Genomic DNA, 12,649 nt, shown 5'->3' on the forward strand with positions numbered 1-12,649 from the left:
GCTGCTTTCCCATTCTGTTTTGATGCTTCAGTGATTAATTTAACAAAATCATTAAAAAATTCATTAACGTTTATGGTAACTTTTGTAATCTTAGTCAACAGATATTTAAAGTATCCCTCGTGTTTGAAAACCATTCTGGAGAATTTATTTTGTATTGTTGTGGTATAAAAGTTGAAATCCTAGGGCTAATTGTATTTATCATGAAGAATTTCTAGGGAAGGCACTTAAGTGTTGTGAGATCAGTGAAAAGAAATGACTGTAACTTTGATGTGAATGGTGTTTTCATTGCATTTTTATAGCGCTTCACAATTTACAAACTACTTTTATTTATGGTGCCACTGGATATATACCCATGATACATTTCCTCTTTCGAAGTGCTAAATTGTTTGTTACAGGCATAAAATGAATTGATAGATTATTTTAATTGAAAATTGATATTACCACTACACAAAACTGTCATAACTTTTTCTTTTTAAGTATCTAGTCCTCAGACTATTGTGGAGTTATTCTTCCAAGAAGTTGCAAGAAAACACATTATATCTCACCTCTTCTCTCAGCCAAAGGCACCTCTGAGCCAAACTGGATTGAATTGGCCTGAAACAATTACTGCAATTACCAGTTATTTATTGCAGCTTTTGTATCCTTTTATTTAAGAGCCAGTGAAAAGCTCTCTTCTGGCCAGGCATGTTGGCTCACTCCTGTAATCCCAGCACTTTGGGAGGTGGAGGTGGGCTTATCACTTAAAGCCAGGAGTTCGAGACCAGCCTGGCCAACATGGTGAAACTCCCATGTCTACTAAAAATACAAAAATTAGCCAGGCGTGGTGGCCTGCACCTGTAATTCCAGCTACTCGGAAGGCTGCGAATAGCTTGAACTTGGGAGGCGGAGGTTGCAGTGAGCCAAGCTCGCGACACACACTCCAGCCTGGGTGGCAGAGTGAGACTCTTCAAAAAAAAAAAAAAAAAAAAAAAACCAGTTCTTTTCTATCTAAATAGTCTAAGGTTCTTATTTTGCCTATGTAATGAAATATCTGGGTCTGTTTTAAGACATTATTCAGCCGGGCTCCGTGGCTCACGCTTGTAATCCCAGCACTTTGGGAGGCCCAGGCGGGCGGATCACGAGGTCAGGAGATCGAGACCATCTTGGCTAACACGGTGAAACCCCATCTCTACTAAAAATACAAAAAAAAATTAGCCGGGCGTGGCGGTGGACGCCTGGAGTCCCAGCTACTTGGGAGGCTGAGGCAGGAGAATGGTGTGAACCCGGGAGGCGGAGCTCACAGTGAGCCAAGATAGCGCCAGTGCACTCCAGCCTGGGCGACAGAGTGAGACTCCGTCTCAAAAAAAAAATTATTCATTCGGCTGGGTGCAGTGGCTCATGCCTATAATCCCAGCACTTTGGGAGGCCAAGGCGGGCAGATCACTTGAGGCCAGCAGTTCAAGACCAGCCTGACCAACATGGTGAAACCTCACCTCTACAAAAAAATACAAAAATTAGCTGGATGTGGTGGCATGCGCCTGTAGTCCCAGCTACTCAGGAGGCTGAGGCAGGAGAATCACTTGAACCTTGGAGGCAGAGGTTGCAGTGAGCTGAGATCATGTCCCTGCACTCCAGCCTGGGCAACAGAGTGAGACTCTTTCTCAAAAAAATAAAAAATAAAAAAAAGACATTATTCATTCAACAAATATTTATTGAATGGCTCTATATGCCAGGTACCATGTTATGTGCTGGATGTCCACTGGCACCAATACTGTGTTCTGCAGTACACCAGCTGGAATTGAAAATGAACACCCAGTAATGAAATACAGGCTTTTAAAAATGTATTTATTTTTAGAGACAGGAATCTTACTGTGTTTCCCAGGCTGGTCTTGATCTCCTGGGTGCAAGCAGTCCTCCCACCTTACCCTCTCAAAGTACAGGGACTGCAGGAGTGAGCCACCATGCCTGGTGAAATAGATGCTTTATTCCGTAGTTACCTGAGTTCTAAGCTCTGTAACAAGTCTCCTGGTATATATGTAACTGTTTAACTGTATTCTAGTGACGATGAAAGAACATGTGCTTGGCCAACTTCTCTTCCTTGTTTTTGTAAATTAAGCTATTTTATGGACTTTTCTGAATTTGATGCCCAATGTATGTGTTTAAGATTTGCCAACAAAAATTAAGAAATCTCCTTAACCAATGACTAGATGGCCTAGCAATCCTGGGTGTCTCTTTCTAGAATGTTTGATGGGAAATTGTCAATATGTACAATTGCAGGTGAGTTCCTTTGAACATTTCACATCTACACATTCTTGTAAAGCATGGGATTGCAGAATATTTTTCTTTGTAAATGTGAACTGCATTTTAAAGGACCACAATAATTTAAACTTGATTATGCGAAGACATACCCCAAAGAGATTGTTCTCTATTTCTGTAACATCCTGAACTTGCTTGATCTTGTCTGATCTACGAAGCTAAAGAGGGTTGGGCATGGTTAGTACTTGGCTGAGAGAATACCTGATTCTAAAGGCTTTTAAAGTAAGTAATAAAATAAATTTTTAAAGAGAGAGATTTTTCTCTACTTCTCTGGACAGTATAATTCCTAACATGATTTTTTTCTAGAGTATCTTTTTTTTTTCTTTTCTGAAACGCTGGAGTACCGTGGCATGATCTTGGCTCACTGCAACCTCCACCTCCTGGGTTCAAGCAATTCTCCTGTCTCAGCCTCCCGCGTAACTGGGATTACAGGCTCATGCCATCACGCCCTGCTAATATTTGTTTTTTTAGTAGCGACGGGGTTTCACCATGTTGGCGAGGCTGGTCTCAAACTCCTGACCTCAAGTGATCCACCCACCTCCCCAAAGTGCTGGGATTACAGGCATGAGCCACTGCACTGGCCTCTAGAGTATCTTTTTAAGAAATTAACTCTGCTAGGTTTTCTTTATAGTAATACAAATGTACTATTGTTTTCATATACATCCTTTACTGGAATCTAGTCATTGAACCAATAAATACCAAAAATTGGAAAATTGCTGAGATGTAAAGTATGTGTATGTGTGTTACTGAACTCCTGTTTGTGTAAGGAAAGGGAGAATGGATGAGGAAGGAAGGCAACAGGGGTAGGTTTTAATCTCAGAATTATGTCAGGAAATAAAACATTTGTTCAAATGCTCTCTTTTCATCCTCTGTGAAGAACTTGGGAATGAGTATCTCCTTAAGAAACATTTATTTTCTAATCAGAAAGCACCTTTTATGCCTTTAAGGATTATATTCAACTGCTCCATCCCTGGTGTCAAGTCAATGTTGGTTCCTGTCGATTTATGCTGGGAAGGTGTTACCTAGTTACAGGAGAAGGACAGAAGGTAAACTACATTTGAATGGTAAATAAACTTTAACGCAAGGAAGTTGCTTAGCTTCCATTTGACTAGGTTTTAGGGGATGGGAGACATAGAATCCTCTAGACAAAGTTAAAGAAGACTGTACTAATGTCAGTCAAAAGCATAATATACATGTGAGGACTATTTACTTTCTTATATTCTGCAATTTAGATAAGACTCAGGAACATAAGAAAATATTACAACTCTCCTGCCCCTGTGTGTTTTTAGAGATTCCTTTTGTTATTATTATTATTATTATTTTGTGGAATCAGGGTCTCACTGTGTTGCACAGGCTGGACTCAAGCAATCCTCCCACCTTGGCCTCCCCCAGTGCTGGGATTACAGGCATAAGCCATCGCGTTTGGCCAGGATACATTTTTATAAATCAAATTTATTTACTTATTTTATTATTTCTTTTAGACAGGGTCTTGTCACCCAGACTGGAGTGCAGTGGTGTAATCATGGCTCACTGCGGCCTCAACCTCCTGGGCTCAAGCAATTCTCCCACCTCAGCCTCTCAAGTAGCTGGGACTATAGGCACGCGCCACCATTCCTGGCTAATTTTTAAATTTTTTGTAGAGATGGGGTTTTCCCATGTTGCCCAGGCTGGTCATGAACTCCTGGGCTCAAGTGATCTGCCCGCCTCAGCCTCCCAAAGAGTGTTGGGACTACAGGCATGAGCCATTGTACCCAGCCCAAATTTACTTATTAATTACATTTTTTTTTATTGCTTTATGCTGCTTTTTTTCTCATTATGGTAGTTTACATTTTTAATTTTTTCCCTGATGTTCTATTATATAAATTTTCAAACAGACAGGAAAGTTTAAAGACTTTTACAGTGAACAGTATTTACCTATCACTCAAATTCTACAATTGTTAACATATTGCTACAGTTGCCTTATGTATGTATGTGTCAATTATCTTATTAAGGTTTACTTTCTTTTTTTTTTTGAAGACAGTCTTGATCTGTCACCCAGGCTGGAGGACTGGAGTGCAGTGGCATGATCTTAGCTCACTGCAACTTCCGCCCACCAGGTTCAAGCGATTGTACTGCCTCAGCCTCCTGAGTAGCTGGGATTACAGGCGCCCGCCACCACACCCGGCTAATTTTTGTATTTTTAGTAGATACGGAGTTTCACCTTGTTGGTCAGGCTGGTCTCAAACTCCTGACCTTGTGATCCACCCGCCTCGGCCTCCCTAAGTGCTGGGATTACAGGCATGAGCCACGACACCCGGCCAATGTTTACTTTTTAAAGTTAAATGTGAGGTAAATTTTTAAAAACATGAATGCATCACACAGAATTCAGATGTGTCAGAAACTGTGCATATAGTAGACCATGTTAAATAATGTTGTTTCTTTTTTGGCTTTCCTTTGCATGTGAACCCCTGATTTATAGCACCTGGAATTGGAATGATCTGTTACAAGTTATTTTATATTTTATTTCTCCAGGCTCTGGAATGTTTTTGTCAGGCAGCATCTGAAGTAGGCAAAGAGGAATTCTTGGATCGCTTGATTCGCTCAGAGGATGGGGAGATCGTGTCTACCCCCAGGCTGCAGTATTATGACAAGGTACATTGTGTCTTGGTTTGGCCTTATACCACCCTGTGTAAAAACACATCTGAAATATATTGCTTTGCTATTTTTGGAGAAAAATACTACCAAAATTTAGTTGCTCCCTGAATTTCCAAATTTAAGAAAAATGAATTTGCCTAGAGAAATTAAGGAAACATGGCTGGGCACGGTGGCTCATGAGTACAATCCCAGCACTTTGGGAGGCCAAGGCAGGCAGATCACCTGAGGTTAGGAGTTTGAGACCAGCCTGGCCAACATGGTGAAACCCTGTCTCTACTAAAAATACAAAAATTAGCCGGGCGTGGTGGCGGGTGCCTGTAATCCCAGCTACTTGGGAGGCTGAGGCAGGAGAATCACTTGAACCTTTAGGTGGAGGTTGCAGTGAGCCAAGATCATGCCGCTGCACTCCAGCCTGGGTGACAGAGCAAGACTCCATCTCCGAAAAAAAACAAAAAGAAATTAAAGAAACATATTTTACGTTAACATTTTTTCCCAGGATCTATAATTAGGGTTAAATGGTAAAATTTGATAAATATTTTTAACTGAAATGAAATTTTCATCATGGTATTTTATTAGCCCAGTTGCCATTAGAATTTTATTACTTGATTTGCACTTTATTAGTCTTGCTGATATTTCTGGGAATTGACTAGTAATGCTGTATTTAGCCTTAGTTTATAATTTGGACTTGAGGATCCTCTTGACCTGTTTGCTGCCCTTCTTTCCTCTGGTCACTCCATTGTAACAGTGGTGACCTTCCTACCGTCTCATTCAAGTCAAGCGCATGCTCTGTTCTCTTCAGGGCCTTTCTGCCTGCTGTGCTGTCAGCCTGAAATGCCCTTCTTCACACGCTCATTCCACTCAGGTCTCTGCTTATCTGTCACCTTCTCAGATAGTGCCCTCTGCCTGGCCTGTGCAGAAAAGCTTTTTTATTCATCCTCTTGCGCACACTTCCAGATTGTATAACATTTCACCATACTCAGTTTCATATTTTAGACTACTATTTATCTGGATTTCCCACCAGAAAGTAAATGCCACAAAAGCAGTCTTCACTGTGTTAATTGCTTATTAGATAAATGAATTTACACTGAAGTAGATTTGTAGCTCTTAATCACCCTTGGCCGGATGTGGTGGCTCACACCTGTAATCCCAGCACTTTGGGAGGCTGAGGCAGGCAGATCACGAGGTCAGGAGTTTGAGACCAGCCTGACCAACATGGTGAAACCCCATCTCTACTAAAAATACAAAAATTAGCCATGGTGGTGTGCACCTGTAGTCCCAGCTACTCAGGTGCCTGCGTCAGGAGAATCACTTGAACCTGGGAGGCGGCGGAGGTTGCAGTGAGCCGAGATCATGCCACTGCACTCCAGCCTGGATGACAAAACAAGACTCCACCTCAAAAAAAAACCAAAAAACCCTCTACTTTCCTACTAATGACAATTCTTTTGAATTCCAGTCCAGCCTGGGTGACAGAGTGAGACCGTGTCTCAAAATTAAAAAAAAGTATTATGTGCTCTATATAATCATATATACTATACTCTTTTTTTTTTTCTTTTTTTGAGACGGAGTCTATCGCTCAGTGCAGTGGTGCGATCTGGCTCACTGCAACCTCCGTCTCCCAGGTTCAAGCAATTCTCCTGCCTCTGCGTCCCAGGTAGTTGGGATTACAGGTGTGCGCCACCACACCCCCACTAATTTTTGTATTTTTGGTAGGGACGGGGTTTCACCATGTTGGCCAGGCTGGTCTCAAATTCCTGGCCTCAAGTGATCCACCTGCCTCGGCCTCCCAAAGTGCTGGGATTATAGGCATGAGCCACCGTGCCTGGCCATGCTATACTTTTGATACGACTGGCAGCACAGTAGGTTTGTTTACACTAGCATCACCACAAACGTGAGCAATACATTTTGTTGTGGTGGCTATGATGTCACTAGAAGATAAGAATTTTCCAGGTCCATTATAGTGGGTGCAGTGACTCACACCTGTAATCCCAACACTTTGAGAGGCTAAGGCAGCAGGATCACTGGAGCCTAGGAGTTTGAGATTAGCCCAGACAACATAGGAAGACCCCATCTCTACAAAAAATTAAAAAATTAGCCAGGCATGGTGGTGCCTACCTGTGGTCCCAGCTACTCAGGTGGCTGAGATGGGATGATCACTTGAGCCCAGGAAGTCGAGGCTACACTGAGCTATGCAGTCCAGCCTGGGCAACAGAGCAGGACCCTGTCTCAAAAAATTAATAAAAGTAATTGTAAAACTTTTTATTTTATCTTCATCCTTCATAAACTTATATTTTGGATGTGTCATACATATGTATTAGAGAATTGCACGTATATGAGATAGGGAAATGTGCATGGTTAGGGGAGCGTGCAGACGTTGATAGGGTGGACAATCAAATATGTCAGGCCGGGCATAATGGCTCACACCTGTGACCTTAGCACTTTGGGAAGCTGAGGCAGGCAGGTCACCTGAGGTCAGGGGATCAAGACCAAACTGACCACCATGGTGAAACTCCATCTCTACTAAAACCACAAACAATTAGCTGGGTGTGGTGGGGCATGCCTGTAATCCCAGCTACACAGGAGGCCGAGGCAGGAGAATCACTTGAACCCAGGAGGTGGACGTTGCAATGAGCTGAGATCACACCATTACACTCCAGCCTGATTGATTGAGACCCTGTCTCAAAAAAAAAAAAAAAAAGGATTATGTCAGTCATTTAGCAAATTATCTTTAGGGTTTTTATAAAACTGTGGTGTTAATTTAATATTCTTTACATTCGTCTGTGACTTGAACAGTTAGTAGTGAAATTGTATCTATTCTTTCATTCAACAAGCTTTTTTTTTTTTTTTAAATAGAGATGGGGTCTCGCCATGTTGTTCAGAATGACAGGTGTGAGCCACCAGACCCTCAACAAGTATTTACAGAGAGACTACTGTATACTAGGCACTGAGGATAGAGACAGGGTCATGCTGTACCACCCAGGCTGAATTGCAATGGCAAGATTAAAGTTCACTGCAACCTTGAACTCCTGGGTTCAAGCAGTCTTTCCACTTCAGCCTCCCAAGTTGCTACAACTACAGGTGCATGCCACCACACGCAGCTAATTTCTTTTAAATTTTTTTGTACAGATGGGGTCTTGCCCTATTGCCCAAGCTGACCTTGAGCAATCCTGCTGCCTCAGCCTTCCAGAGTACTGGGATTGGAGTTGGAGCCACCATGCCGGCCTACTTAACCTTTCTCAATAATTTTAAACCATAACTTAGTTTAAAGTGCATTACCATATTAATTTTAACGGAAATTTCTTCTATTTCTCGTTAGGTTTTACGACTACTAGATGTCATTGGTTTGCCTGAACTGGTTATTCAGTTGGCTACATCGGCCATAACTGAAGCAGGTGATGACTGGAAAAGTCAGGTAAGAATTGGCTGCAATTTGGTTGTTTTCTTTAAGGTTTGTTGTGGGTGTGGTATGTTCATTTATACTGCTCTTTTTGATATTTGATCTACATTTGGTATTTAGGCTACTCTAAGGACATGCATTTTCAAACATCATTTGGATTTGGGTCACAATAGCCAAGCATATGAAGCCTTAACCCAAATTCCTGATTCCAGCAGGTAATTTCATGATCTTTTTTAGAGAAGACAATTTACCAATTCTGTTTAACCTACTAAGATAGTTTGCCCTCATATTCCTTTCTTTCCTTCTAGGCAATTAGATTGTTTACGGCAGTTGGTGGTAGTTCTTTGTGAACGCTCACAGCTACAGGATCTTGTAGAGTTTCCCTATGTGAATCTGCATAATGAGGTAATTTCAGTTATTCAGTGCTGGCTTTCAGCAAGTATGGTGGTTGCCATGATTGCTACTGACTTAGTTATCTGATTACTTCCCCTTCCCTAGGTTGTGGGAATAATTGAGTCACGTGCTAGAGCCGTGGACCTTATGACTCACAATTACTATGAACTTCTGTATGCCTTTCACGTCTATCGCCACAATTACCGCAAGGGTGAGCAATGTAACCAGACAGTATCTTGGAGACAACCTTATTAGTTTAATCATGTTTTACCAAAATATTGTGTGTTGGACTTAGGTAATTTTTAATATGTGTTTCAGTACAAGGTTAGCTTAAACTTTTTGAAGATTATCTTGAAGATATGCCCTTGCTTCCATTCTAGAACTTTCTCAAGGCGTTGCCACTGAAATGGCATTCTATTTGCATCTTCTGTCCAATTATAAAGGAAATTAGTGCCGGGCACAGTGGCTCACACCTGTAATCCTAGCACTTTGGGAGGCTGAGGCAGGTGGATCACCTGAGGTCAGGAGTTCGAGACCAGCCTGGCCAACATGGTGAAACCCCTTCTCTACTAAAAATACAAAAATTAGCCATACGTGGTGGCGGCCACCTGTAATCCCAGCTACTCAGGAGGCTGAGGCAGGAGAATTGCTTGAACAGGGTGGGGCGAGGGGCGGAGGTTACAGTGAGCCAAGATCACACCACTTCACTCCAGCCTGGGCGAAAGAGCAAAACTCTGTCTCATAAATAAATAAATAAAGGAAATTAGCTTTTTCATTAGAGACAGCATGAAGTTTTGAGACTGGTTTTGAGTACCTGTGCTATTTTACCATTGACCTTCTCCCTTTCCACATTTCAGTTCTTAGAGCAAAATTCTGACTGCTTAAATGTGCTTAGGTTATGCGTATAATAGACGATATTCCGCATTAGCTATGGTTAGATTGTCCCACATCCCCTCAATTAAATGCCAAATCAAATCCTTAAAGAGGGGACTAAAATTTACATTTAGGGCTGGGCATGGTGGCCCACGCCTGTAATCCCAGCACTTGAGGAAGCTGAAGCGGGTGGATCACTTAATGTCAGGAGTTGGAGAACAAGCCTGGCCAACATGGTGAAATCCCCTCTCTACTGAAAATACAAAAAATAGCTGGGCATGATGGCGGATGCCTGTAATCTCAGCTACTCAGGAGGCTGAGGCAAGAGAGTCACTTGAACCCGGAAAGTGGAGGTTGCACTGAGCCAAAATCATGCCACAGAACTCCAGCGTGGGTGACGGAGCGAGACCCTGTCTCAAAAAAAAAAATTACATTTAGAAGTTATCAAATGATATACTGGTGAATTCTTTTTTTCTTCATTCAACTTTTTAATTTAAAATTTGTCAAGTCTACAGAACAGTTAAAACATTAATGCAATGAACATCTCCCTATATACCTTTCACCCAAATTCCCCAGTTGTTAATATTTTACATCATTTTCTTACCTCTCTCCTCTTCCCTCCTTTCCTTTTTTCCCCCTTCCTTCCTTCCTCTCTCAATACCTATTGATTTATTTACTTGTTTGTTTTTGCTGGTCTTTCTGAGAGGAAGTTAAAGACATCATGATTTTTTTTAATGTCATCGGTTATTTAATTAGGTTCTTCTTAAGACATTTAGAACACCAATTTGTGAGGATAAATTCCATTTGTCAGGGCAGACACCGATCGCAGGTAGCCCTGGAGCTGAGGAATAGCTTTGATTTTTGGTAAAATTTGTGAGTCCACAGCTTTCTGATCAATCCTGCTCTGCTCTGTAATCTCATATTTCTCTTTTTCTGTGTCGAAGATCTCACCTTCCTGGTGTCTGGGCTTCCACAGCTGCTGCTTTTTTTCTTTTTTTTTTTTGAGATGAAGTCTCACTCTGTCACCCAGGGTAGAGTGCAGTGGCACCATGTCTGCTCACTGCAACCTCCACCTCCCAGGTTCAAATGATTCTCCTGCCTCAGCCTCCCAAGTAGCTGGGATTACAGGTGCCCACCACCACGCCTAGCTAATTTTTTAATATTTTTAGTGGAGACGGGGTTTCACCATGTTGGTCAGGCTGGTCTTGAACTCCTGACCTCAGGTGATCTGCCCGTCTCCGCTTCCCAAAGTGCTGGGATTACAGCCATGAGCCACTGCACCTGGCCAGTAATGTTTTTTATAGCACATCCCTCCCAGACTGCCCTTACCCTGGATCTAGAATACACACTGCATTTAGTTGTGCGATGTCTTTAGGCTCCTTTAATCTGGAGCCTCACTTTGCCTTTGATGACATTGATATTTTTGAAGCATATAGGTCAGTCATTTTTGTAGGATGTATCTTAATTTGGACTTATGTTATCAATGCATTATTTATCAGAACAGCTAAAATGAAAGGAATGTGAGATGGTTTTAAGATTATATTTTGCAATATAATCACCGTGGAATGTCTTAACATTTTTGTACCATTTTTACTTAGAATTTTCTTTGGTTTCTTGCTGATTTTCACTGGAAAAAAATAGATGGAGTTTATTCATAGGCAGGTTCTTAACATTCCTAATAGTAAAACATATTTGCATATTCTTTATTTTCTTGAATCATATAGGAAGGGAAATATAAATTATTAAAGATCTCTCAGTATCTGCTTTCACAATAACGTTTTATCAACCTGCTTAGTACCAGTTTAGCAAGATTAATGTTCAGGTTTTTCTAGAGCAAGGCTGTTCTAAAAGTGCCTTACATATTGCAGGTGTTCAAAAATATGTGTTGAAATGAAAAATAGTTTTATTTGAAAACTGAAAGAATTTTTAATGATATTTTTAATTTCTGGAGTCCCATGCCATCCCAGAACAGTGGACTTTTCAGTATTATAAAAATGAGAATCTATGTTTTTTTTTTTTTTTTTTGAGACAGAGTCTTACTCTGTCGATCAGCCTGGAGTGCAGTGGCTCGATCTTGACTCACAGCAACCTCCACTTCCAGGTTCAAGCAATTTTCCTGTCTCAGCCTCTCGAGTAGCTGGGATTACAGGCGTCCACCACCATGCCCACCTAGTTGTGTTTTTTGTGTGTGTGTTTTTTTTTTTTTCCGAGACAGAGTCTCACTCTGTCGCCTAGGCTGGAGTGCAGTGGCATAATCTCGGCTCACCGCAACCTCTGCCTTCCCGGGTTCAAGCAATTCTCCTGCCTCAGACTCCTGAGTAGCTGGGACCACAGGGGTGCCACCACACCTGGCTAATTTTTGTATTTTTAGTAGAGAGGGGGTTTCACCATGTGTTGGTCAGGCTGGTCTTGAACTTCTGACCTGAAATGATCCACCCGCCTCAGCCTCCCAAAGTGCTGGGATTACAAGCGTGAGCCACCACACCTAACCCCTAATTTTTGTATTTTTAGTAGAGACAATGTTTCATCATGTTGGTCAGGCTGGTCTCGAATTCCTGGACTCAGGTGATCTGCCCACCTCTGCCTCCCAAAGTGCTGGGATTACAGGCGTCAGCCACTGTGCCTGACTGAGAATCTATGTTCTTAAGCAGAGAGTATCCAAACATCTCTTGGTCTCAGTCCTGGGCAGGTATAGGTGACAATGTGGCTGAGACTAGCTCTATAAACTAGTCTTCTGCACTTGTTATGGTAATGTAGTATCTACATGTCAAAAAAATTTTTTTTCTTTTTTTGTTTTAATTGTGGTAAAATACACATAACATACAATTTACTGTCCTAACCATGTTTGGGTTTTTTTTTTTTTGGACGGAGTTTTGCTCTGTTGCCAGGCTGATGGAATGCAGTGGCGTGATCTTGGCTCACTGCAACCTCCGCCTCCCAGGTTCAAGCGATTCCCCTGCCTCAGCCTTGCGAGTAGCTGGCACTACAGGTGCATGCCACCACGCCCAGCTAATATTTTTTTGTATTTTAGTAGACACAGGGTTTCACCATGTTCGCCAG

At 41.8% G+C, this 12,649-nt stretch overlaps 1 protein-coding gene across 1 annotated transcript in view; it reads left to right on the top strand.

The window, feature by feature from the left end:
* NUP160 (nucleoporin 160) overlaps window positions 1-12,649 on the top strand; it is a 72,569-nt gene that overhangs the window by 43,200 nt on the left and 16,720 nt on the right. The window contains exons 20-27 of the mRNA XM_025357510.1: window positions 478-637; window positions 2,187-2,256; window positions 3,243-3,341; window positions 4,807-4,926; window positions 8,243-8,338; window positions 8,444-8,538; window positions 8,632-8,728; window positions 8,822-8,927. Of these exons, the coding sequence (XP_025213295.1) occupies window positions 478-637; window positions 2,187-2,256; window positions 3,243-3,341; window positions 4,807-4,926; window positions 8,243-8,338; window positions 8,444-8,538; window positions 8,632-8,728; window positions 8,822-8,927 (843 nt within the window). The remainder of the gene's footprint in view (window positions 1-477; window positions 638-2,186; window positions 2,257-3,242; window positions 3,342-4,806; window positions 4,927-8,242; window positions 8,339-8,443; window positions 8,539-8,631; window positions 8,729-8,821; window positions 8,928-12,649) is intronic.

This window comes from Theropithecus gelada, chromosome 14, assembly GCF_003255815.1.
Source record: "Theropithecus gelada isolate Dixy chromosome 14, Tgel_1.0, whole genome shotgun sequence".
NCBI classification, from domain to species: Eukaryota; Metazoa; Chordata; class Mammalia; order Primates; family Cercopithecidae; genus Theropithecus; species Theropithecus gelada.